The sequence below is a fragment of the Mustela nigripes genome, chromosome 1, assembly GCF_022355385.1.
Source record: "Mustela nigripes isolate SB6536 chromosome 1, MUSNIG.SB6536, whole genome shotgun sequence".
Taxonomy (NCBI): domain Eukaryota; kingdom Metazoa; phylum Chordata; class Mammalia; order Carnivora; family Mustelidae; genus Mustela; species Mustela nigripes.
In genome coordinates this window covers 121,348,824-121,376,500 of record NC_081557.1, presented here as the reverse complement: position 1 = coordinate 121,376,500, position 27,677 = coordinate 121,348,824, and the positions used below count along the sequence as shown (strand labels likewise).

Sequence of the window (27,677 nt, the reverse complement as noted above, 5' to 3'; positions counted from 1 at the left end):
TGCAGTACAAGACAGTTTTTGCAATTTCAAATAATCCCGCCATGAATAGCTGTGTTATATATGTTTTCAGATTGTTGGAGGTGTATGTTATGGATAAATTCATGGAAGTGTGATTGTGGGGTTGAAGGGCAAATGTATATGTTAAATTCCCCTCCGCCAGGTGTGGACCATATGCATCCCCACCCCAACTCCCCATAGCCTGGCTAGTGGAGTATATTGTCAACCTCTGCATTATTGCCAATCTGACAGGTGAGAATGATTTCACATCATAGTTTTAAATTGCATTTACTGTGGAGCATCTGGGTGGCTCAGTCACTTAAGTGTCTGACTCTTGATGTCGGCTCAGATCATGATCTCAGGGTTGTGAGACTGAGCCCCACGTCAGGTTCTGTGCTCATCATGGAGCAGCCTTAAGATTCTCTCACTCCCTCTCCCTCTGTCCCTCCCCCACCTCTAAAAAAAATAAATAGAAATTCTTTAAAAATCAAAAATCTCATTTATCTTGTGAATAAAGTTGAACATCTTTTCATTTGTTTAGGGGACCTCTTTCTTAAAAAAAAAAAAGATTTTGTTTATTTATTTGAGAGAGAGCACACGAGTTGGGGGACAGAGGGAGAAGGAGAGGGAGGAGCAGGCTCCCCTGTGAGCGGGGAGCCCAATGTGGGGCTCATTCCCAGGACCCTGAAATCATGACCTGAGCTCAAGTCAGATGCTTAATCAACTGAGCCACCCAGGAACACCTCATTTGTTTTATTTCTTAAATGCCACATACAAATGAAAACATATGGCATTTGTCTTTCTCTGGTAGACTTATTTCTTTTAGCATTATACTCTCTGGTCTATCCATGTTGCTACAAATGGCAGGATTTCATTCTTTTTATGGCTGAATAATATTCCATGATATGTATATCACATCTTCTTTATTCATTCATCTCTCAATGGATGTTTGAGCTGTTTCCATAATTTGGCTATTATAAATAATGCTGTAATAAATATCAGGATGCATGTATCCCCTTGAGTTAGTGTTTTTCTATATTGGGGGTAAATACCCAGTAATGTGATTACTGGAGCATAAGGTCATAGCATAATTGTATTTTTTTTCTTTTTTTTAACAACTTAATTTAATTTTATTTTTTTTTAGTGTTTGGAGATTCATTGTTTATGCACCACACTCAGTGCTCCATGCAATATGTGCCCTCCTTAATACCCACCACCAGGCTCACCCAACCCCGCACTCCCTTCCCTCCAAAACCCTCAGTTTGTTTCTCAGAGTCCACAGACTCTCATGGTTTGTCTCCTCCTCCAATTTCCCCCAACTCCCTTCTCCTCTCCCATCTCCCAGTGTCCTCTGTGTTATTCCTTATGCTCCACAAGTAAGTGAAACCATATGATACTACACTCTCTCTGCTTGACTTATTTCACTCAGCATAATCTCCTCCAGTCCCATCCATGTTGATACAAAAGTTGGGTAATCATCCTTTCTGATGGAGGCATAATACTCCATAGCATATATGGACCATATCTTCTTTAGCCATTCACGGTTGAAAAGCATCTTGGCTCTTTCCACAGTTGGGCGATTTTTGAGGAAATTACATATTCTTCCACAATGACTGCAACAGTTTGCATTCCCATCAACAAAGCACAAGTGTTCCCTTTTCTCCACATCTTCCCCAACACTTGTTACCTCTTGTCTTCTTGATAATAGCCATTCCAACAGGTATGAGGTGATATTTCATTGTGGTTTTGACTTGCATTTCCCTGCTGATGAGTGATGTTGAGCATCTTTTCTTGTGTCTATTGTCCGTCTGGATGTCTCCTTTGGAGAAATGTCTGTTTATGTGTTCTGCCCATTTTTAATTGCATTATTCATTCTGGATGTCTCCTTTGGAGAAATGTCTGTTTATGTGTTCTGCCCATTTTTAATTGCATTATTCATTGCAAATATCTTCTCCCATTCTGTAGGTTGTTTTCTACAGGAGACAAATCTAGAAAGATGTGTTATGGCCAATGTCAGAGAAATTATTGCCTGGGCTCTCTTCTAGGATTTTTATGATTTCAGATCTCACAGTTAAGTCTTTAATCCGTTTTGAATGTATTTTTGTGTATGGTGTAAGAAAGTGGTCCAGTTTCATTCTTTTAGAAGAGCTGTCCAGTTTTCCCATTTGTTGATGTGACTCTTTTTCTGATTGCGTATTCTTTCCTCCTTTGTCAAAAATTAATTGACCCCATATAATTGTAGGTTTATTTCTGGGTTTTCTGTTCTGTTCCTTTGGTCTGTGTGTCTGTTTTTTTGCCAGTACCATACTGTCTTGATTACTATAGCTTTGTGATAATCCCAGTTTTGTTTTTCTTTTCAAGATTGCTTTGACTATTCGGGGTCTTTCATGGTTTCATACAAATTTTAGGATTGTTAATTTTAGTTCTGTGAAAAATGCTCTTGGTATTTTGATAAGGATTGCATTAAAAGTGTAGATTGCTTTGGCTGGTATAGACATTTTAACAATATTTATTCTTCCAATCCATGAACATGGAAGGTCTTTCCATTTCTTTGTGTCTTCCTCAGTTTCTTCCAACAGGGTTTTAGGGTTTTCAGAGTATCGGCCTTTCACCTCTTTGGTTAGGTTCATTCCCAGGTATCCTCCTGGTTTGGGCACAATTGTAAATGGGATTGATTCCTTAATTTCTCTTCCTGCTGCTTCATTATTAGTGTATAGAAATGCAGCAGGGGTGCCTGGGTGGCTTGTCATCTCAGCTCAGGTTTCAATCTCAGGGTCATGAGTTCAAGTTCCAGTCTGTGTGGAGCCTACATTTAAAAGAAAAATGCAGTAGATTTCTATACATTGATTTTGTAACCTGTGACTACTGAATTCATTCCATATTAGCACTTTATCTATAATATGTACTGTCAATATTTTCTCCCAGTTTGCCAATGACTTTTTTTGATCATGCAAAAGCATTTTCAGCAGTCAAATGAATCTCTTTTTTTTCTTTTATTGCCTCTGGATTTTGAGGCATAATTTTATTTTGTTTTTTAATTTAATTTAATTTAATTTAATTTAATTTAATTTATTTATTTGAGAGAGAAAGAGCACAAGCAGGGGAAGAGGCTGAGGTAGAGGGAGAAGCAGGCTCCCCGCTGAGCAGGGACTCCCCCCTCCAATGTGCGGCTCAATCCCAGGACCCCAAGATCATGACTTGAGCCAAAGGCAGACTCTTAACCCACTGAGCCACCCAGGCATCCTGAGGCATACTTGTAAAAAAATGCCCTCGACAGACATCTCCCAGGAATTCGGTTGTCATGATCAGCTTGCACATACCTCCACCCCACACACACTTCCCAGGACAAAAGTAGCACAATTCTTAAGCACCCACTTGGAAATTTGGCTCCCTTTGCCTATTTTGGGCATCCTTCTCCTCATCATTTACAAAAGACCAGGTCTTGTAAGGAGGAGGAGTTATGAGGTATCCAAGAGCACTCTTCTGAATGGGGGATTCCATCACTAGGTCTTATTCAGGGAACACATGAGACCTCCTCCCATGGTCCCTTCTGCACCATCAGGTCCCAGATGAGGCAGTGTGTGAGGCGGAGGTCTGGGATTGGCTCCTACCGTCTTCACTCCTGCTCCCTCCTCTCTGCAGCTCCCAGCTGGGCTGGATGCAGGGTCTTGCAGATTCACCCCTGACCCTGCAGCAAAGGAATTCTGCTTGCGTTACCACGAGCCAGCAAACAGAAGGATGCTGGGCTGGATCAAACAACCAGCTCTTATTCTTTCTCACTCCACCCTGGGGGTTTGAGCAAGGTGCAGAGACTATGCAATTGAGCTGGCCTCTGTATCTTTACCAGCTTTTGTGAGATCATAAAATCTCCTTACCCACAGGCATTGGGACATCTCAGATCCTCAGTCTCTTGTTCTTATCTCTTTTCCCTTCTCCTCTGCTTACTGTCTGGTCACCTGGAGCTCCAGAGGGCTGATTTGGATTCAAAGGCTGGAATGGGCCCCAGGTGTGGGGATTGCGGCAGCTGGAGAGGGGTGGGTGTGGCTCCAGGTTCCCACACTGGGTCTGACAGCCCTGGCTCCATCACAGTGAGGTCGGCCACTGGCGATGGAGATGCGTTGTGTGTTACAGAAGAGGAACTGGCTGGTGACGATGAGGACATGCCGACCTTCCCATGCACACAAGAAGGTAAGGACCCTGCGGGCTGCCCCTGACCTCCTTGTCCCCAGCCCCAGGCTGGTGACTTATCTCTCCCCATGGCTTCAGAATCATGATTGTCCTTTCCCCACTACTCCATGGAGGGTGGAAGGGCAGATTTGCATGGGTCTCGGGTGAGGGTACCATGCACAGATTTGCATGGGTACAGATGATGTCAAAGTTGACACAAGTGACATCTGTCTTCAGGCCTCTCCTGAGACCAGTCAGGGACCTCTGCCATCTCCCCAGGGCCTGTCCTCTAACTGGACCAGAACTGTCCCCTTCATCATATCCCTTATCACCCAAGTGGCTCATCCCCTTGGCCTACAGGACCCAGCTTGGCACTTGGATAATCTCAGAAACCAATGCCACCTGAACCGTTACGTAGAGGAGGGCATCTCAGTGGGTTTTGGTGTGGATTAACACAGCTGTTCTCAGCTGGCACTGCGTATTGTAACCACCCCAGGAAGCCTGTGACCAGCCCTCAGAAATCCTCATTCCTTTTGGTCTGGAGTATGAAAGGGGCATCTGGAGTTTTCAACGTTCCCAGTACTCATAATGTGCAGCCGAAGTCGAATCTGCCTTAGAAATATCACAACAATTTCACAGTGTCATTCCCACTGGACCTTGGCCACATGCAAGAGTAGTCAAGAACACCTGGCTTCCTTCTTCTTCCATATTAGGGGCCCCAGCTGGTGGACTGCAACCATTCGTTCCATTTCCAGGAGTACTCCTTGTCACCTGACAAGTTTGGGGACTGAAGGGTTTCTTAGGGTGTGCAACTGGTTGGTCCCATACTGAGGAATTCCCACAGGAGGAGATTTTTCAAAGCTAAAGCCCAGAAAACCCTAGGTACACTGAGACACATTGGTCACCCAAGGATAAAACAAGGCTGGCTGCCCCATGTTGTGGACCACGATAAGGCCAATGTGTCAGGAAGAGGTATTTCCTTACACCCTGGGCTCATTGACATTGCCCTCAGAGAGAATGGTGGCAGGGGGGCGTTCTTTGAAGACCCCGACTCTGGTCTCTTCTGTTGCTAAAACCTAGAGAGAACATGGTGAGATGGGCAGGCATGAGGATGGAGAACATCTCCCTTTCTGAGACTGGTTTGAGATGGGATGAGACCGTTCAGAGCAGAGACATGAACCTGACCCTCGACCTGCAGCCTCAGTCACTGGTTTCCTTTGTCCCCCAACAGGCCGGCTGGGGCCCCGCTGCAGCCGCTGCCAGAAGAACCTGTCTTTGCACACATCGGTGCGAATTCTTTACCTCTTCCTGGCCCTGCTCCTGGTGGCCGTGGCCGTGCTGGCCTCTCTAGGTGAGTGCAGGCGCCCCGCAGCCCCGGGGTGGTCCAGCATCCTTCTGACAGGGGAATCTTCATACTTGATTCAGACTTCAAGGACCAGCCTCTGATTTCCGGTCAGTAAGTAGCTGTGTGGATTTGAGCAAGGCATTCCCCTCTCGAGACTTCTGTTTTCCTTCTGGTAAGAGGAGAGGACAGGACCAGTCCAGTGGTTCCCAGTTTCAGCTGCATGCTAGAATTACCTGCGAATTTTGAAAAAATATCGGGTGTGTGGTAAGTATATCCAGGGCTGAGATCCTTGCACCGGGCATTTTTGAAGCCTCTTCCATGGTCTTTGTGAGCGTTTCTCGAAGTGAGGTTGGATGCCTGCCTGCATCAAGATCACCCCCAGTATTTGTTAAAATGCAAATCCCTGAGTCTCACTGGGACCTTGATTGTTAGAACAGAGTCCTGCCAGTGAAGGCCAGGGACCTGGAGTGTGGTGGCTGTCATACACGCCCATTGTACAACCATGGGAGCCAACCCAGATGATAGCTCACGGCCAGGTTCAGTCAGCCTCTGCCTTCTGGATGCTAACAGATTATGTTACATGGAGGGAACCAAATTGGCTGTCCACCATTCTGAAGTAGCAAATTGGACATCAGGGAAATTCCCCAGTCTTTTTCTGGCCAGGCCTCACGGGGCCTCAGCTCTCTGCACCCGCAGGACCATGAATAAAGCTCCAGCAGCCACAGGCTTGAGCCCAGAGAGGAACACAGGCACCGACGCCCTTCAGCGGGTATGGGCGGTGATGGGGTGCCCACCAGGTGCCAGGCATTGTCACCTACATGACATCTACAAATCATCTCAACGAGCCCTGAAATGGAAGGCCGGCCTCATTCCATGTATCTGGGAAGGTGAAAGGATTTGCCCCAAGTCTTTGGGCTATCTTTCACCCAGAGTGAATGAGCAGAAGATCATAATAACTGGGGGGTAAGGAGAGCATTTGCGGAATCCAGGGAGAAAGTTGAGCCTCCTTTTTGTTTTTGCCTCCAGCCTGGTTGTCCCAAGTCCCTAGAGCAGAACTGGCACATCCTGACCTGGTTGGCAGGTGCTCAGTAATACTCGTCAAATAGAGACTAGAGATTTGGGAGTATATATGCAGACAGTTGTAGTCAAGGTATTATGGTCAGGACTGAGGATAAAGTCCGGAGGTTGAGTAGAATCTGTCTTCCTCAAAGGTACTTGGAAGTTCAACTTACTCCTTTAATCGGGTACCTGTTGCATGCATACTATAAGCCGAGAACTGCATTAGGCATGGGGCTTATACTGCTTCATAAAACATGGGCCCTGTTTATGGAGCTCATAATCTAGAGCAAGGTTTGGCAGACTGCCTGTAAAGGTTTCGGTAGTAAATTTTTTAGGATTTACGGGCCACACATGGTCTTTGTCAAAACCACTCTGCCGTTGTAAAGCAAAAGCAGCCAGACACAATATGTATGTACTAAATGGAGATGGCTTTGTTCCAACAAAGTGACCTTGGGTCAGATGCGACATATAGATCCTGCTTTGCCAGCCCTTAGCCTAGACCAATAATCTATGAACCTTTTTTGACTGTGTACCCATTGGTAAAAAGTTTGATTTAAAATGTATCAAAAAAGTAGATGGGTTGATGAACAGATAAAAAGGTAAAATGGCAGATGTACAATGAAGTGAATACAAGTAAAATGTTAATTATAGAATGTAGTCAGTAGACACACGACTGCCAGTTGTACAAGTAAGACAGTCACTGTCCAAGCCTTGATTCCTCTGTTTGAAAATGTTTATACTTAAATATTTGAAAAGAAAAAAAAACAATCATCTTACACTTGTGAAATACGCCTATTTATTTATAAATTACACATATGTTCTCTTTATAGTATACGTTATAAGACAATTTTGAAAAGATGAGAAAAAAATAAGATCTAAAAAATAAGGAAAATGGTAAACAAAAAATATGTAATTATGGATCATGAAACGCTCAGTGAAGAAGTGAACAGGGTGAATTATATGAATGAACCCTTGGCTACTGGCTTGAGGGTAGACTTTACAAAGCATTAGGATAGGAATCAAAGTCATTCAGAGTCTCTACACCTCTGTTCTCCGCCATCTATATAAGAAATTTTAATTTGGGGGAGACTCAAATGGAATAATAAATACTATAAACTCTAGGTGCTGGTGGAATAGAAGGCATTGAACTGTTCCTAGGGTCTCTCACTATATCATTGCTGCTAATTAAGTCTCAGCAGCTCTGAGATATACAATGTTAATGAAAGCCCAGAGATTCAAACAAAATGGAATCGTGGAATTTTGGAGCTGAGAAGAACATTAGAAGTCATCTAGCTTCATACTTTCCTTTTACAGATGATTCAGTTGAGCTGCAGAAAAATTAACTGCCTTGCCTGAAGACACCCAAAAGATCTGAGGCAAATGTGGAACAGAAGTTACATTCCCCAGCTTTCTTGGTAGATCTGTTTCCACCCCCAAACTTACTTTCATAGGCTCTGTGGGAAACATCCGTCTACTCCGTCTTCTCCTCTTACCTCCCTGTCTAGCCAGGCACTTGCTAGAGAAAGCCAGGGATCCTGTTGATGCCCAGATGTTCTCTAAACCCAGGCCAGCACTGACCCCTAAGAAGCTGGTATAAACCAGTAAAACCTTTCCTAGGGGTCACTTTGGCAACATGTGTCCAACTCCTTAACCCATTAATTCTGCTTCAAGCAATTTATCCTATGAGAATAACCATATACATAAAACCATCAAATATAAGGATTATTTCTAGGAATAACTGTTACTCATATGTACCCACCAAGTTTTATTTGTAGACTCAGAAGTGTCCGCCAAGCACAAGGGACTTTTATACAGAGTCATTTATACAGAGTATGATACAGGCATTAAAAGTAATGATCCTAAAGTGATTTAAACCTCAATAGGAAAATGTCCATGACATTATATCAGCGAAGAAAATTGGAAGAAAATAGATGAAATAGTCTAAACATTCCGGGTTCCTGTTGTTGTTTTCTAAAAAAGTATACATATATCTATGTAGCTACAGAATGGTTATAATAGAGATAAGAGTCCAACAGATACACGAAGATATTGATGGCTATTGTCTCTCAGTCGTAGGATTAAGAATAACTTTTATACTCTTTTTGTATTTTCTTCTTAATTTTCCTTATTCTATTCTATCCTGTGGTCAGACCTAGTTTTAAATGTGGAGGTGGATACACGCGTGCACACACACACACACACACACACATATATACACACGAGTATATATATCCATACATAGGAACACTTAAGGGAGCTATTTAGATGTAGATCTGTGTTTTTAAGGAATGTGTGACAAACTCTGGCCATAAGAAGCATCTTCCCTTCCCACCACTGAAAAGCCCCATAAAAGGGTGAATGGTTTTGGTGGCAGAGAGGTTGATAAAAACACCTTCTCGACAAATGACTGCTGTTTCTCTGAGCTAAGACCCTGCCCCATCTTCTCATCTGTATTTCCCATACAGTTTTCAGGAAAGTGGACTCTCTCTCAGAAGACATCTCCCTGGCCCAGGCCATTTATGACAAGAAACTTTTGTCTATGCAGGAAAACCTCCAAGGACTGGGTAAGTGTCCCATGTCCAGATGTGCACATGAGTATGATGGAAGACCAGTAATAATGGGGGAGGGCTGAGTGCTCCCTCGGGCCATGGTGGCCTGAAATAGGACATCCTTCACCAACCTTTGAGACACAAGGGAAAAGACAGCTATGACTCCCTGCCTCCCTGTCCATTCAAAGAGGACTGCTGCCCTGAGATCCACCTAGGTCTGGAGCCAAGTGTTCTATGTGGTACAGATCTAGCCCGAGCCTACAGGTAGAGAAGGAATCCAAAGAAAGTCCGTTCCTCAGTCATTCTCATGTATCTGAGATTATGATTATTTTAAAAAGATTTATGTATTTATTTGAGAAAGAAAGAAAGCACTAGTGCATGCAGGCGAGGTACAGAGAGAGGGAAAGAGAGACAAGCAGACTCCCTGCTGAGCAGGGAACCCAATGCAGGGCTGCATCCCAGGACCCTGAGATCATGACCTGAGCCAAAATCAAGAGTCAGATGCTTAACAAACTGAGCCACCCAGCCACCCTGAAATTATTTTTAAGATCTTCCAAAGCTTCTTGACAAGTCTACCCTACCCTACCATATGCTACCAAGTCATGATGCTATCTCCTGCTTTAACCAGGGATCTTCTCGTTCCAAGACTGAGACAGAAGGAGCCACAATAGAAAAGGTAGAGGAGGTCAACCATGACAGAAAGATAAAGTACTAGCTGAGTGATAAATTTGGCAAACCTCTTCTCTGTGCCTCATTTCTCATCTGTCACAGGGAGAAATAATCCCCGTACCATCTTTCCCCCATAAGTTCATCGATAATAAGTACAAAAATATTTGGAGAAATTTTAAGATAAAATGTAAATGGGTGGTTCTTGGCAACCTTAGAAAAGTTATGAAGCTATATTCTCAAGAATTCAGTGGCGAGATGGAAAAAATGTCCCCAGTTCTATATTTTATGTCATAGTAAAGACATTTGGTAAAATAATATTTCATAGAGATGGTAAGGCTTTTTCAAAAGGTTTTCATAGCAGGCTTAGGATAGGAAGAGGGATCAGGAAGCCACTTGACAATTCATTATGCTCTGAAATATGTAAAGAAGCAACTTTCGTCCCATGATCCTTCAGCAACTCAAAATGTTGTCCCTTTCCCCTGAAGATCTGAAAGCCCCAAACAACTGTTCTTTCTGCCACGAGGCTGGGCAGCTGGAGCAAGAAATCAGAAAACTGCAGGAGGAGCTGGAGGGAATTCAGAAGATGCTCCTGGCCCAGGAGGTACAGCTGGACCAGACCTCTCAGACCCACGAGCTGCTCTCCACCACCAGCAGTCAGATCTCCCAGGAGATGGGCAGCTGTTCCTTTTCCATCCACCAGGTCAACCAGTCTCTGGGGCTCTTTCTTGCCCAGGTGAGAGGCTGGCAGGCCACCACGGCCGGCCTGGACCTCTCTCTGAAGGACCTCACCCAGGACTGCTATGACGTCAAGGCTACAGTCCACCAGATCAACTTCACTGTGGGGCAGACCTCGGAGTGGATCCACGGGATCCAGCGCAAGACTGATGAGGAGACCCTGACCCTCCAGAAGATGGTCACCGACTGGCAGAACTACACCCGGCTCTTCAGTGGCCTGCGCACCATCTCAGCCAAGACCGGAGAAGCGGTCAAGAACATCCAGGCCACCCTGGGGGTCTCCTCGCAGCGCATCAGCCAGAATGCTGAGAGCGCGCACGACTTGGTGCTGCAGGTCATGGGCCTGCAGCTGCAGCTGGATAACATCTCGTCCTTCCTGGACGACCACGAGGAGAACATGCACGATCTGCAGTACCACACCCGCTATGCCCAGAACCGCACTGTGGAGAGGTTCGAGACGCTGGAAGGACGCATGGCTTCACATGAGATCGAGATCAGCACCATCTTCACCAACATCAATGCCACCGACAACCACGTGCACAGCATGCTCAAGTACCTGGATGACGTGCGGCTCTCCTGCACGCTGGGCTTCCACACGCACGCTGAGGAGCTCTACTACCTGAACAAGTCTGTCTCTCTCATGCTGGGCACCACAGACCTGCTCCGGGAGCGTTTCAGCCTGCTCAGTGCGCGGCTGGACTTCAACGTCCGCAACCTCTCCATGATCGTGGAGGAGATGAAGGCTGTGGACACGCAGCATGGAGAAATCCTTCGCAACGTGACCATCGTAAGAGGTAAGAGCCAGACCTGGACCACATCTGCTACAGAGCTCCCAGAGGGCCATGGTAATCTCGCCTGACACAGAAGTTTCCAGCAAAAATCCCGGTAGGCTCATACAATCCGGTAGCAAATGCCTAGTGCAACTGGAAGCTTTAAAAAACACAGTTAAGTCCCCCTACCCCGCCGTTATCTGTGGTTTCATTCTCCTAATGAGGTATCCTCTGAAGGTCAGTGGTAGCCTAATGCTACATCGCAGTGGCTGAGTCCTTCACTGCTATTCTTCTCATCACTTAGGCATTTTATCACCTCAGGGCATCACAAGAAGGGCAAATGCAGTATTGGAGATATTTTGAGAGGAGACAATATTCATGTAATGCCTATTTTATGTATTAAACTTTATCATAGGAAAGTATATATAGGAAAAAGCAGGCTGTGTAGGGGGTTCTTGGAACATAGCCATCGCAGATAAGGGAAGACTACTGTACTTACAAACCTCTTCGTAAAGATGCTGGGGCTCCTAACTTTGCCTGCCATACAAAACTGGATTTTCATATGTGGATTTGTTTGATCTGGTCTACACAGAGAAATAGGCAGCCCTCGTCTTGGAAACTCTGTTTTCTCATTTTCTCCCTTTCCACCCGATCGCAGGGGCGTACAGCCACCTGTCCCTCGGGATGCCCATCACTCTGATGTTATCTTTTTTTTTTTTTTTTTAAAGATTTTATTTATTTACTTGACAGACAGAGACCACAAGTAAGCAGAGAGGCAGGCAGAGAGAGAGGAGGAAGCAGGCTCCCTGCTGAGCAGAGAACCCGATGTGGGGCTCTATCCCAGGATGCCGGGATCATGACCCGAGCCGAAGGCAGAGGCTTTAACCCACTGAGCCACCCAGGCGCCCCTCACTCTGATGTTATCTTATACTCTCATCTCACCCCTGAATTAGCCAGAGTTCTCCAGAAAAACAGAACCTATGAGAGAGAGAGAGAGAGAGAGAAACTATTTTACAAATTGGCTCATGTAATGAAGGAGGCCGGCAAGTCCAAAATCTGCTCAGCTAATGTCCTGGTTTGAGTCGGAAGGCCAGAAGCTGCTGTAGAACAGGAGGAAGTGTTGGGTCAGTGTGAAGACTACCAGGCAGGAGAATTCTCTGTTACTTACGGAAGGGTCAGTCTTTGGTTTTATTTAGGTCTTCAACTGCTTAGATAGGCCCAGCACATTAGGAGAGCAATCTATTTTACTCAGTACCAGTTTAAAATGTTAGTCTCATCCATAAACACCCCTGCAGACACAACCAGAATAATGTTTGGCCAAATGTCTGGCCACTCTGTGGTCCAGTCCTGTTGACACATAAAATTAACCTCCACAGATCAACTTGGCACCCATGCACATATCCTTAAATCATACTTAATCTCCAAATAGGGATACTAAGAAGGTTACAATTCTGCCTAATACTCATGATGCGAGTATCCTGTGTACAACCAAAACCACACTAACCCTTTCCCCAGAAAAGAAGGTAAAGTCCTTGAGAGATATTTACTTTTCCCTTTGATATCTCATAATTTAAATACTATGACATAAAGTTAACAATATTTAAATCCTGTGGTATAAAGTCAATTTATTTTATGTTTTATGTTACATGATGAGAGGATAAGAAAGGGAAGAAAGCAAAAATACTTGCTCTATGCATTTATATTTATATATTTATAACAGGCCAAGGAGGAAATACTCTTGACAAGGAGTACATGGTCCTGACTGTTATTTATAACGTCCTTCTTCTATGACCCATGTGTATTTTCTTTGTCCTCAGCAAGCCCCTCAGCTGGTTGTTCTTTACCTGGTAAGGTGATCCAAACCTTCATTCCCGATCTAAGGTCCTACCTAGATTGGACTGGACTATTGTAGTTTTCCACTGTATTTATTTCAGGACCTTCTGTCAGATCTTCTGAATTCCAGACATGCTCTCCCTTACCTCCATTGTAGAGTAGTGGTCCACTTTCTCCTTGGTAGTCAGGATCAGCCACCCCAATCAGCACAATATCTTCTTCCTTGCCTACTAATTCAGAAGCCTTAGAAGCCCAAAGTGACCAGGCAGCAGTCTTAACTTCCAGTTCAATGGAGTCATTGTTGTATCCCTGGCAGAAACATTCCTTCCTTTCGAGCTAAGATCTCTAAGCCAGCAGAGCATAAGGTTGTGGGAATAAGAAGCAAACATTTTGCTGGTAGGTCACCAGGGGTGATAGTGGGTGGTGTCTTTCTCATCTCCACCCCTTGATCCCAGTTCCAGTGAATCTTTGCTATCAGAGAAATAGCACCATATATATTGGACACTAATTCAGACCGTATACAGCCCTGCAAGATATTGCCACCTAGCTAGCTCGGGAACTGAGTCTTCAAAGGACAATTCAATCTTCTGTCAAGCCAGCTGTTTCAGGGTGGTGAGGACCATGGTCACACCAGTGAATTCCATGATCATGGGTCCGTTGTTGTACTTCATTTGCTATAAAGTGGTTTCCTTGATCAGAAGCAATGCTACATTAGAATATCAGGGAATACCATGATGACGGATAATGCATTCTGTATGGCATTTTTTGGCACAAGCACTTCATGCAGGGAGGGCAAATGCATATCCAGAGTAAGTTCCTATTCCAGCAGGGAAAAAACATTGCCCCTTCCATGATGGAAGCGGTCCAGTGTAATTAACCTGTCAGCTCATAGCTGGCTGATCACCCTGTAGAATGGGGCCATACTGGGGATTTTCTGGTGGTCTCTGCTGTTGGCAAATTAGGGACTTGGTGGGAGCCATGGCCAGGCTGGCCTTGGAGACTGGAGGGCCATGTTGCTGACCCTGTGCACAAAATCCATCCCTGCCGTCAGCACCACTTTGTTCATGAGCCCATTGGGGGATGACAGGGGTGACTAGAGAAGAAGGCTGACTAGATACTGTGACTATCTCACATTATAGGTCATGCTATATCCACTTGATTGTTAGAATCCACTCCTGCTGAGCTCACCCTTTGGAGAATATTCACAGAAGACACAAATGTCTTCATCCTTCAGAGAGGATTATTCACATAACTCTTCCCCAAATTTTCTTGTCACCAGTTTTCCAGTCGTGTTTCTTCTAAGTCCCTGACCATCCAGCCAAAGCATTGGCCACAGTTGTAAACTAGGCCAGAATCTTCTCTTCCTCCACCAGCTGCTCATAGGGAACTCCCCATAATTCCATAGGTGCAGACTGGGAGAGAGATGGTAGTATAGTAGAAGTAGGGACCATGGCTATTGGGCCACTTTATCCTGTAACTTAACTGGTGCATTCAGGGCCTGCTCAGGCCTGATTACATATATACCACTTCCATTGGATGACGGAATGTGTCTCTGTATGCCCAGCTTTGTAACTCAGTGGGTCAGGAAGTACCCAGTTCAGATGGGCAACTCGGGTGTCATGGTAACTTGGTGGCCCATGGCTAGCATCTGGTCTCTACCCAAGCCCTAACACAGCCCAAGAGCTTTTTCTCAACAGGAGAATAGTGTGACCCACAGAGGATGGCATGGCTTTGCTCCAAAATCCGAAGGATCAATAGTGTAGTTCATTTATAGGGGTCTCCCAAAGGCCCCATACAGCATCCCTACCATCACTGCCATGTTAAACACCATTGGGTCTGCAGGATCATATGGCCCAAGGGGCAAAGCAGCTTACCCCATAGCCCAGACCTGTTGCAGAGCCTTCTCTTGTCCTGGGTGCCACGCAAAGCCAGCACCTTTTCAGGTCACTCAGTAAATGGGCTGGAGTAACACACCCAAGTGAGGAAGACGTGTACATTGCCCCCACTAGGCATACCTCTTTTTTCATTGTAGGAGGGGCCAAATGAAAGTTTAATCTTCACCTTAGAAGGGATATCTCAGCATGCCCACATCTCTGGACCACTAAGAATTTTACTAAGGTAGAAAGCCCTTGAAATTTTTTTTAAATTTATTTGAGAGAGACAGAGGAAGCATGAGCAGAAAGAGGGAGAAGCAGACTCCTCACTGAGCAGGGAGCCCGATGCAGGGTTCGATCCCAGGACCCTGAAATCATGATGTGAGCGCAAGGCAGACACTAAACCGACTGAGCCATTCAGGTGCCTCAAAGACACTTGAATTTTTGTCATATTTATATTCCCCCTGACACATAAATGTCTTGCAAAGAGCAAGCTACTACTTACTCACTCACTAGGTTCAACTGGTATGATATCATCAGTGTCATGGAAAGGAGATCAAGTTCCCTGTGAACTGAAGTATGACATAGAACTGCAGCAGTGAGATCCCCTGAGGCCAGACAGTGAAGGTGTATTGCTGGTCTTGTCAGCCGGAAGCAGACTGCTTCTGGAGGGCCTTATGAACAGCTATGGAAAAACAACAACAACAACAACAAAACAATTCCCAAATCAATAGCTGCATCCCAGGGATGTGTTAATTTTCTCAAGCCATGAAACTGCATCTGGTACAGCAGCCACCAGTTGGAATCAACCTTGTTCGGCTTATGAAAATTCACTGTTGCCATGGTCCACCTGTCCTCTGCACTGGCCAAATCAGCAAATTTCAGGTTCTTGGTGGGGGCACTCACCTCTGCAGTCCCTCCAGGAATGCAGGATTGCATTGGTTTTAGTATTTTCCTAGGTAGAGGCAGTGCCTCTTGGCCTTCCCACCATAATATCCCTTACTCCATGGATCCAGGAACCAATGTGAGGTTCTGCCAGATTCTCAGCATGTCTGTTCCAGTTATGCAATGCAGAACCACGGAAACAACCACAGGATGGATTCAGGGGTCCACTGGACTTCCTGTGAGATGGACCTCAGTTAAAACCCCATTGATCACCTGACCTCCATAAGTCCCCAGCTCAGACTGGAGGGCCACAAGGGGATTGGGGTCTCCCGGAATCGGTGTCCATTCAGAGCCAGTATGTGGTAGTTCCCCCAAAAGGCTGATTATTTCCTTTTCCCAAGTGCACAGTTATCTTGGTAGAAAACTGTAGGTCCTTTTGGGAAAGGCTGGGAAAATTAATATAAATATTTGATGTGTACTGGGGTCCTTCCTCAAGGGTACCCAGCTTCCCTTTCATCTAAGTCATTTTGGGTTTGTAAACTGCCTCAAGTCTGAGGAGAAGCCATGACTGTTTTATAATTCAGATAGACTTTTGTTCACTTGACCTAGAATTTCTCTGCTTATCCAGAACAAGTAAGAATTTCATAGGTTTCTTATCTATTTCACCTCTAGGCACACTATGACCAACTAGCTAATACCATGGGTCTGTGCATGTCAGCCTATCCCCATCACTGCACTGACTCTGCTATCTATTATGGTACCCAGGCTCTCCTTGCCTTAGGCAGTTGAGTGCCACAATTAGGTATTTGCCACCCCAGGATCCAATTACTGTCATTGTGGTTTGTTTCCCAGTTTGGAGACTGTAGTTCTCCCTGCAAGGTCTGGCCTACAAAGAATGATCGTAGAGCTCTTCAAGGATTCTAAGACTCTCCTCACAGGTTTTTTCTCATAGTCATGGTGAAAGTCATGTCTTCTGGATCTTCCCAGGGTGGGTGAGTGGATCTCAGAGGATAAACCCACTCCAAAATCCCACCCTCCCTGTCTTTGGATCCCTTTCTTTACATGAAATCAAGGCAGACCCAGTATTTTTCACTCACTCCCTGTGGGTCTTTTTGCCCATGCTTCAGCCAATGAAACAAACAAACTGTTAGACTCTTTCTAACTCCCCAAGATGCAACATTATTTAGAAAATCTCTGCTTAGTCAGCCCCTGTGAATGAATTTTGCCTGATCCAACATTATGTTTCTTCCACCATTATCCCACACCTTTAGTATTCACTACCACAAGTAGTCCCCAGATATCTATCTGTACGAATTAGAAAACTCAGGTAATTCTTTTGGAGTATAGCACACCTCCTTGTGGGCCATTACTTTACCTCATTGTTAGGGTCCTGCTGAGAACTGAGTCTAGTTATAGGTCTAGAAGCAAAGAGGGATGGGGAGGTGGGTTCTCAGGAGAATCGGCATTGTCTTGCTTGGCAATGGGGGAGGCCACTGTCCTCTCCTCAGGCAAGGCAGGTTCAGACACAGGTTGAGAGGTCATTTTTTAAAAGATTTATTTGTTTATTATTTATATATAGAGAGAGAGTATAGTGGGGAGAGGCAGAGGGAGAGGGAGAATTTCGAGCAGACTCCCCTGCTGAGTATGGAGTCCAATGAGGGGCTGAGTCCCACAATCCTGAGATCATGATCTGAGTCAAAAATCAAGAGTCAGATGCTTAACTGAGTAGCCCAGGTGCCTCAGGAAGTCACTTATACTGGGGGTGGAGAAACTGCTTCCACTGCCAAAGATGACTCATCATAATTTAGGGGTCCAGTGTCCCCAGATCCATCAGGGTCTTCCCATATACCCCCAATCCAACTTTCAGGATCTCATTCCTTCCCAGTCAAAGCCTTTATTTTAACAGTAGACTCCCCGGGAAGCTGGGAATTAGACCTGCATTGTAATTCAGCCAGTCACAGGATAAGGTATGTTAGATTTTCAACAATTTCATCCCTTTAGCTACAGAAGATAAGGGCAGACATAGATTGCAGGTCATTTATGTAACACTTGAGCTGGGAATTTGAATCCCAAACCCAACCTTTTCTTTCCCCACTTTGTCCAGTAACACTAGGAGCAACCAATCCTCATTATACTCATTATTTTGATAAAAAGTGTTTGAAAGTATCATACACATGGGCACCCAGACCCTTGCCTCTCATAAGTGGTTCATGAGGAGTCCCCAGTACTTTTCATTTCTCTATTATCACATATGCCTTGGACCATTAGACTGCCTTTACTACTTAGAAATAAAGTCATTAGCATCTTTAAATCTTAGATTAGAGAGTCAATTCCAGAAACCCCAGATCAACTTAGAAAACTCATGTTTAATATTGTGTTCCTTTAAAATCACTCTTGGTACCAAAATCTATATTGGCCTGGGTTCTCTGGAGAAACAGAACCAACCAACAGGATATATATATATCCTGTGTCCATTAAGATCTCTGAAAAAAGATATTGATTTACTATAAGGAATTGAAGGAGTTGGCTCACACATTATAGAAGCAAGGAAAGCCCAAAATCTGCAGTGTGAGTCAGCAAACAGGAGACCTGAAGAGCCAATGGTTGCATTATATTCTGAGTCCAAAAATCTGAGACCCAGGAGAGCTGATGGTGTCATTGCAGTCTGAAGGCTGGCAGGGTCAAGAGCCAAGAAAAGCCAGTGTTTCAGTTCAATCCCAAAGGCAGGAAAGAGCAGATGTCCCAGTTTGAAGTAGTCAGACAGGTGGAGTTCCCTTTTAGCCTTTCTGTTCCATTAAGGCCTTCAACTGATTGAATGAGACCCACCCACATTGGGGATTTATTCAGTCTACTGATTCAAATATTAATCTCATCCTAAGACACCCTCACAGGCATACCCAGAATAAAGTTTGACCAAATATCTGGGCACTGCATGGCCTAGTCAATTTGACATATGACATTAATAATCAGACCTGAGAAAGAGGGAAGAATAAGTTAGGTATAATAGAGTCAGCAGAAGATGAGCAGAAGAGTTCCAGGTGGAGGGAGCAATACATGCAAAGGTCCTGGGGAAAGCGTAGGGCATATACATTATTTTATTTAATGCCCAGGATCTCTGAAACTGTGAACCCAAAAAGCCCGCAGTGAAGAACTAGATGCCACATGAGGTCTAGCCAGGCTCACACACCTATCAAGGAATGGAAGCAGGATTCAAATTCAAGGCAGTTGAGATCCAAAGTCACAAGCTGTCTTGAATGGCCTTCTCCTTTCCTTCTCCCCAGGCTGTTCCGTGTCTTTGCTGTGGGCTTTTCCTGTCTACTCCCCATCAGTTTCCCCAGCAAGGGGCTGACCTCATCTTCCCCTCAGGGTACCTCCATCCCTACCTTACCCCTAGATTCCATATCAAAGGGGGGTTCCCTGGCCCACTCCTTCAGTTCACTTGAAATGCTCTATGGCTTCTGCTTATGAGAAGTTCATTGTGAAATGAGGACTGTATTCATCTGCTCAGGCTGCTGATGCAAAGTATTTACTGACTAGGAGGCTTAAAGAACAGAAATGTATTGTCTCACAGCTCTGGAGGCCAGAGTCTGATATCAAGGTTGGTCCCTTCCGAGGGCTCTGAGCCTCTGTTCTAGGCCTTGGCTTGTAGGTGGCCAGCTTCACCCTGGGTCTCTTCATCTTCTCTCTGTGCATGTCTTTCTCAGTTTCCAGTTTTCCCTTTTCATAAAGATACCAGTCATATTGGATTTGGGGTTACCTAGTGGCCACATTTAAAATTGATTCAGTGAAGACTCTGTCTCCAAGGAAAGTCTTATTCCAAGGTACTGGGGGTTAGGACTTCAGAATATGAATTTTGAGGGGACCCAATTCAATCCCTAACAAATACTATTACTTTTTCATTCTACTTCTTCACAGCAGTAGACCCAACAGTTTTTGTCTTGCAAAAGAGTCCAAAAGAACTCCTAATCGGGATTCTTTTACACTAGGAATCTGGATGGCTATACCCAGGTTCCCTGAACCCTTCCCGAGGAAGCATGTGTCTTGATGGGAAGAATGTTCAACCTGCAAATATAACTAGTCTTGCCTGTAGATAAAAGAATTAGTTAGCTACTGAGATATGGCAGTTCCAGAATTTATGGTTTGCAGTTTGGGGGCCAAACATCTGGGCCTGATAACCTAGGGAGCTCCAAGGATGAAGAAGGCTAGAAGCCTCAGGAAGAAGGGAGGGTCCCATGATCCTAGACAGCTCTGTTCTCTCTGCAGAGCACAGACTTGGAACCAGCCTCTATTTTGCTTTAACATTTAATCTCAAACATACATTGCCCTTATTTTATGTTAGTGAGCATTTCTACTGACACTAGGGTTTTGTTTTTTTTATTTACTCTAGATTGGTGATGTTGGGTGGGGATAGGTCTTGTTTGCCTGCTGTCATATTTTTGCAACAAAGCCAGGTACTGAGTGTTTCTTGGGTAACTGAAATCTTTCCTCAGTATTTTACCTAAAATATGTATCTCTAGGATACAATCTCTAGGATACAATCTCTAGGATGCGTTTTTCCAGCAAAGGCCTTACTAGGTAGTTCTTGCGGTTCATTCTCTGGTCATTTTGTATTTTCGTTGGATTGAGCCCAAGAACAAGTGGAATACAAAGCTTTCCCAATGTCAAAGCACATTCACACACTTTGTTTCATTTCAGCCTCAAAACCACCTTTGTATAGTAGACAGGTAACATCAAGGAGTCGGTGTCTTTATTTTACAGAAAGGGGACCTGAGACTGGGGAAGGTGAAGGCACGAACTCAATGGCACCCTATGATTTTAAAAACTGACCCCTTGTCGTGGCTCTGAGATGCACATGTCCAGTGTCCAGCCTGAAGAAGAGGCACTGAGAGCATGAGCTTGAGGATACCAAAAAGGACTTTCCTCCCAGGTCCTGCCTAGGTGTAGAGGTGCGGGCTGGAGAGTGAAGAAAGGGGTGATGATACTCAAAGTGTTGGAGGGGAGCCTCATTCTAAGTATTATCCAGTTAGAGTCATGGGAGTTTATATCTGCTCGTGTCCTGATAATGGCAGCGTTCTCATCCAAGCACCTCATCTTAGTGAGCGAGAAAGGTGGCACATTTGTTTCAGCCACTTCCAACTCTTGTTCCTGCACGGCTGTCTACATTCCTCTTGGTTTGTTAAAGCAGCAGCACATGTAAATACTTTCTCATCAGCAAGAGAATTTCAGGTACAAAATGTACATCCCTTCCTAAAGGAACTTGTTTCTCATTCTTTCCTGCACAGACAGGTGCTGCCAGCCTCTCATGTTGGAACTGGCAGTGAGGTCTCCCCCTGGCTGGAGCTCAGCTGCTCTCTAGAATACAGGGGGTAAGACAGCAGGGACCACAGCCAACGGGGAGGTGCTGAGTGCGGACTGAAGGGCTGGACTCTTAAATGATGTGGGAGAGGAGTCTGACTTTTAAGTTTGCTCTGAGTCTGTAGACAGAATCACTTCATCGTCCCAAGCCTCTGTTGTTTGTTTTTGTTCTTCATCTGTAAGGGAAAGGATAAGACCAGCTCGTCTTTGAGACCCTTTTAGCTCCATTTGCTCAACAGAAAGCCTGTGATACTTCCGTAGTCTTTGTCCCTCCCATAAGATTGTTCCCTCTTCCTATTCTGTAGGATGATTTCTGTGTCTGTGATAGACAGTGTCTGTGCTGGGACTGTCGCTAGGGAACTGGAGAGAGGAAACCATCGTTGCTTAGTAGATGAGTGACCTTGGACAAGGCTCTTGGCTACTTTCAATACAGTTTCCCTCATCTACAAATAGGAACATTAATACCTGCCTTACTTATATGCTGTGGGGTAGCCATGAGTATCATTGCCAGCAATGGGTATGAACAAGTTTTTGTAAACTGTAAAAATGTGTCCCAACTTCAGGATGATTCTAAATCTAATTTGCTTGTTGATGGGCTCCTTGTCTCAATGACCAAAAACCCAGCAGAATGCCTGCCCTTGGAAGGCACTCAGGAAACATTTGCCCAGTGAATGCATAATGAAAGCATAAACAAGGCTAGAAGCTAAGGGGGGGGGCAAGGAAGGTGACACTTGGCCTATTTTTTTCTTTTTTGAGAGAGAGAGAGAATGCATGCATTCAAGTGCAGAGGGGCGGAGAGAGCGAATCTTAAGCAGGCTCCACACCCAGCACAGAGCCCAACACGGGGCTCAGTGTCACCACCCTGAGATCAGGGCCTGAGCTGAAATCAAGTCAGACACCTAACCAACCGTGCCACCCAGCTGCTCTGACACTTGACCTATTTCTGACACACTCGTGCTTACTATGCATAGTCCTGGAGGACTGTTTACTAGGTCCCTACCACCTTATTGGTCTTAAACTCTGTTTATTGTCTCCCCAGCACCACTGAATGAAGCTGAACGTTCTATTTGAATTCTCTGCCCCTTCTCAATTCTTTACGGCAATTGCACACACAGCCTCCTTTCCTCCTGAATCTTGGCAGTCCTGAACTCCAGCCCTGAAGAGGCTGTTGAAAACCCAGCTTAGCTTCTCAGCCTGACAGCTGCAGCCTTCTGTCTGCCTTCTCAGGGGCTCTGCCCACATGAATCACTAATCAACAAATGCCTTGAGAAGCAACGTGGCCAAGAGGGCCAGGCTTTCAGGGGTCTCCCTTCTCCTTGTGATTTGGCCTTTGGTCTCTCTCCGAAGACATCAGAAGGATGTCTTGCTACTTGATCTGATGATCTGATGATTCAGATTGTTCTCCATGGGAGAAGTTCGGTCTGCTGCCATCTACTGTGTCACCGAAGTAGAAGTCCATTGTCATTGGTCATTTTTCCCGTGTTCCTCAGGTGACAACAGCCAACATCGACAGCCCCTGACCCAAGCTAACATATTCACTGAATGGAGGGAAGCCTGAGGTGCAAGGAGGGACAGACACTTACCCAGTCATCTGATTTGTTAATATCAGACCTGGGGCCCAAACCCAGGTCCCCCAAAGGCGAGGCCAGTGCTCCTTCCATGGCACCAGCCTTCCAAGAGGCGCCCTTCCCGTTTCTACTTCTTTCTGTCCTTGTAGGCTGGCCTGCGGCTTTGGACCGTGAGAGGTACTGTGGGCCCTTCCTGCCCACGCGCTACCCCACCCATGGGTGGGCCGTGTTGAGTGCTGACAGACTTGCTGCTTCTGTGCACACGCGTGTGCGCACACACACACACACACTCTCTCTCTCTCTCACACACACCCCTCCTTCTCCTCTGGGTTCCCGGTGCAGACCAGGAGCAGACCACCTACTTGTCCCAGACATGCAGTCAGTTGTGGCTCTATCCTAATGGGCCAGGATGGCCTAATTATAGTCTCTGGCTTCCTGGGTAATTATGGGCCTCCCCAGAACTCCAGGGTGCCCCATGCCTCTCCCCCCAACTCTGCACCTCAGCCACTGCTCCTCGGTTTCCTCCTTTGCTTTAAATGTCCCTCCACTGCCCAGAGCAGGATCCAGCCCCCCACTCCTCTGCCCTTAGCCCTACTCATACTAGGATCTGATTATGGGCTGTGTCAGGGGCACCCTGTCCTGCAGAGTGCCTCGGTCAGCCTCTGTCCACATTCCTGGCTCCTAAGCTCACCACCAAGCTATGGTTGTTTACTTCCTCCCGGCTAGACCCAGGGCCGCCGGCTCTCCCCGCTGACTGAATGATTCATGGCTGGCCCAGGAGGGACTCGCAAGGGCTCGGCTCACCTTCAGGTTCCCCTTCCCCGCTTTGTGGGGACCCTCCCTCTCCTCTGGGCAGCACCAGGCAGGAGGCCCCAACAGGGGGAGGCCAGGGGGAACTGGGGGCTGAGGAAAGGGCCAGGAGCCCCCAGCCACAGTGTGATGAGGACCAGAGGCAGCAGGGTCGGAGGAGGGAGCATGGGTTTCAGGGTTTCAGGTCTGGCTTTGAATCCTATCTTTACCCCCTTCCTGCTGATGACTTTAGGCAAGCAGCCAGCCTCTGCACCCCTGTTCCTCATCTCTAGAATGGGACAGCAAGCTCAGTGTGCAGCGCTGACACGGGAGAGGCTTGGCAGACACACGTTCGCTCCTCGCATGGTCCTTCCCTTTTCCAAGAGAAGGCAGGTCATGGACATGTTAGAGTGAGCCGGGGCTGGGTGTCATAGGCACACCTACACAGGGCTGGCTCCATCCACTGGCCCTGATGAGGGCAGCGAGGGAGGCCTGGGAAGTTGTCCCAGATGAGGCCACCCTGCCTGATGTCCTCAAGGGGACTGTCTAGGGCATCCTTCTGTGTTCTCAGAGACAGGGTCAGTGGGTACAGCCACCACCAGGGGTGTGGAGAGGGAGGTGGTTCTTTCCCCTGAAGACCTCCTTCCACTCAGGCTGGGGGCTGCCGCCTCCTGGGGCAGCGAGGTGGGCACACAACACACCTTCTCTCCAGGCTCGTGGGTGCCCAACCTGCTCCATCCAGGGAAGGCTCCAGGAGCTCCCCCTGGAAGAGGAGGCTGCGGGGGTTGGTGGGCAGAAGAGAGGGCCTTTACCCTCTGCCTTCTCTCCCTTACGACTGGCATAGAGACCCTGAGAAGCCTTTGCAGCCACCTGCTCCCAACCTTGAGCAAGAGAGGAGGGGGACCCGATGAAGACAGTGGGGGAGGCGAGGATGGGGTCCTCAGAGAGAGTGAGGGGGCTCCTGCTGGACCTGGAGACTGCTCAAAGCAGGGTAACCTTGTCGAGAGGAGGCTGCTCTTGCTTTTCCTGGCTTATGGCTGGAAACAGGGAGTGTGGAGCCCTCCATCTGGGAACAAGAGTGGAAGGCACAGCCATGGCTGGAAGTCAAGCAGGTGAGGAACCAGGAAGCTGTGTTCCCAGAGCAAGCAGACACTGATCCCAAAGAAGCAGGCCGGGGAACAGGGACAGAGGCAGGAAGAGGGGTCTTGGCGGAGCTCCAGGGGCCCTTCGGAACTGTCATGGGTGACTCTCAATTTTCTAGATGAGAGCTGAGCTCCGGAGTGGGCAGAACTTGCCCATCGTAACTCCAGGGCCCTCTGACTCCCAGCCGCCCACCCAGCCTCCAGGGGCCTCTCCACCTCCTAAGTGCTCTGCTTTTCCAACCTCAGCAGGCTCACATGCCGAGTCCAGAACCAGGGTGAAGACCAGCGCCATGATTTTGCCAGCTCCTAGCAAGTCCTGCCAGGCAGCGGGGGGGGGGGTCCCCAACATGGGCCCCTCCCTGTCCCAGGTGGTTCAGGCTGCCCCGTTACGGGCTGCAGGACAGGGAGAGGGGCTGAGCCGGGGAGGAGGGCCTCTACAAACCTGCCTCCGGGCTGCTTCCAGGCCAGGTGCCCCCTCCAGAGCCAGCCAGCCTCACCCCAGTCCCTGCCAGCGGGGTGACAGAATCCCGGCCTGTGCAGCTGGCAGGCCACGTGAGCCAAGCCCACACAGGGCACATCGCCTGTGAGGGGGAAAGTGGGCATGGGCAGGCGGGGGCAGAGAATGGCTGGAAGGTTTTTATTGGCCTTCATGGGGCTGACTCTGTCTGGGCTCCAGTTTCCAGTTTAGATCCCAGTTTAGATCTGAAAGAGGGTGGTGTCACTGACACTCTGTTCCCCAGAAACTGTCGGGGAAGCAGACACAAAGGGAGTTGGCGGCGGGGAGCTTGGGCAGCAGGTAGCATCAGCCAGGATTCACAGCCACGGTGTCTTCATCAGCTGGGGAAGAGGCCCTGGCGCCACAGACCTGGGTCATAGCCTTGGGCAGGGCTCCCAGCTGCAGGATCCCTCCTCCCTGAGAGGCCCACCTGGGTTCTGGTTTCCGCTCAGGGGCCCCTGAGAATGCTGCTTCACCTCCCTGGGCTTTTTCATTGCCTCCTCTGTAAAATGGAATTGGACTGGCTCCCACCTGGCTCGAAAATGCTGGAAGTCTTTCGCAAGAGGACTGATGTAGCCGCTGCATTCTCAGGAAGAGCTGAGTCCGGGCATGAGAATTCAGCCCTCAGGCCAGCCCTGGGGGCTGCTCCCACCGCCCCTACCCAGCGTCCTTTGCAGAGACCACTGAAGAAAGCCGGGTCTTTGCTGGGCCTTTGTTGTATGGTCTTCATGAGGCCGGAGGATCCTCTTTCCTCCATGCTCCAGGCATTGAGAGATGCCTTGGGCAGAGTGGTGGCCAGACCGTGCTTTGTATTTTCAGGGTTGGTACAACTCTGGGAGGTGGTGACTTTCAGACCCACATTTTCAGAAGGATATTACGGTCCTCTGACCCCTGGCTTGGGAGCTAACCTGGGCTCTTTAAGGACAGACCACATCTTCATCTCGACTTTTCCCCCAGGCGCTGGGCCAGAGTCATGTGGGAGCAGAGAGCCCTCAGCTGTGGGGGGGAGCTTTCCCTGCCATGTGCCAAGCTCCATGCCCAGGGCGGGAGATGTGAGCTGTGGCCCTCACTCTCTTGCTGGGGTTCCACAGTCTAGTTGAGTTCACCAGATAGGCACCAAGGGTTTGCTTTCACTGTACTGCACATTTTTTTTATTTTATTTTTTTAAATTAATATATAATGTATCTTTAGCCCCAAGGATACAGGTCTGTGAATCGCCAGGTTTGCATACTTCACAGCACTCACCATAGCACATACCTTCCCCAATATCCGTAGGCCAACCATCGTCTCCCTATCCTCTCCCCACAGCAACCCTCAGTTTGTGAGATTAAGAGTCTCATGGTTTGTCTCCCTCCCGATCTCATGTTGTTTCATTTATTCTTTTCCTACCCCCCAGGCCCCTGACATTGCCTCTCAACTTCCTCACATCAGGGACATCATATGATAATTGTTTTTTTCTGACTGACTTATTTCACTAAGCATAATACCCTCTAGTTCCATCCACGACATTGCAAATGGCAAGATTTCATTTCTTTTGATGGCTGCTTAGTATTCCATTGTATATATATATATATACCACTTCTTCTTGATCCATTCATCTGTTGATGGACATCTAGGTTCTTTCCATAGTTTGGCTATTCTGGACATTGCTGCTATAAACATTGGGATGCATGTGCCCCTTTGGATCACTACATTTGTATCTTTAGGGTAAATACCCAGTAGTGCGAATGTTGGGTCGTAGGGTAGCTCTATTTTCAACTTTTTGAGGAACCTCCATGCTGTTTTCCAGAGTGGTTGCACCAGCTTGCACTCCCACCAACAGTGTAGGAGGGTTCCCCTTTCTCCGCATCCTCGCCAGCAACTGTCATTTCCTGATTTGTTAATTTTAGCTATTCTGACTGGTGCGAGGTGGTATCTCATTGTGGTTTTGATTTGTATTTCCCTGATGCCGAGTGATGTGGAGCATTTTTTCTTGTGTCTGTTGGCCATCTGGGTGTCTTTTTTGCAGAGATGTCTGTTCATGTCCTCTGCCCATTTCTTCTTTTTTTTTTTTTTTAAAGATTTTATTTATGTATTTGACAGAGAGAGACCACAAGTAGACAGAGAGGCAGGCAGAGAGAGAGAGGGAAACAGGCTCCCTGCTGAGCAGAGAGCCTGATGTGGGACTCGATCCCAGGACCTTGAGATCATGACCTGAGCCGAAGGCAGCGGTTCAACCCACCCAGACACCCCCTCTGCCCATTTCTTGATTGGATTATTTGTTCATTTGGTGTTGAGTTTGATAAGTTCTTTATGAATTTTGGATAGTAGCCCTTTATCTGATATGTTGTTTGCAAATATCTTCTCCCATTCTGTCAGTTGTCTTTTGGTTTTGTTAACTGTTTCCTTTGCTGTGCAAAAGCTTTTGATCTTGATGAAATCCCAATAGTTCATTTTTGCCCTAG

At 46.8% G+C, this 27,677-nt stretch overlaps 1 protein-coding gene and 1 long non-coding RNA gene across 6 annotated transcripts in view; one reads left to right on the top strand and one right to left on the bottom strand.

Moving 5' to 3' along the window:
- LOC131999699 (uncharacterized) overlaps nt 1-27,677 on the bottom strand; it is an 81,637-nt gene that overhangs the window by 26,493 nt on the left and 27,467 nt on the right. The window contains exon 3 of one of the 5 annotated variants that reach the window (XR_009399085.1): nt 5,522-5,742. The exons of 3 other annotated variants lie outside the window; for them this stretch is intronic. This is a non-coding gene — a long non-coding RNA (uncharacterized LOC131999699). Of the gene's footprint in view, nt 1-5,521; nt 5,743-15,509; nt 15,684-27,677 lie in introns of those variants that run through there. One more of the 5 variants, XR_009399089.1, reaches the window with a different exon arrangement.
- The window catches only part of SCARA3 (scavenger receptor class A member 3), a 52,576-nt gene that overhangs the window by 14,929 nt on the left and 9,970 nt on the right, over nt 1-27,677 (top strand). The window contains exons 2-5 of the mRNA XM_059372680.1: nt 4,087-4,185; nt 5,396-5,515; nt 9,034-9,132; nt 10,272-11,315. Coding sequence (XP_059228663.1) covers nt 4,087-4,185; nt 5,396-5,515; nt 9,034-9,132; nt 10,272-11,315 — 1,362 coding nt within the window. The remainder of the gene's footprint in view (nt 1-4,086; nt 4,186-5,395; nt 5,516-9,033; nt 9,133-10,271; nt 11,316-27,677) is intronic.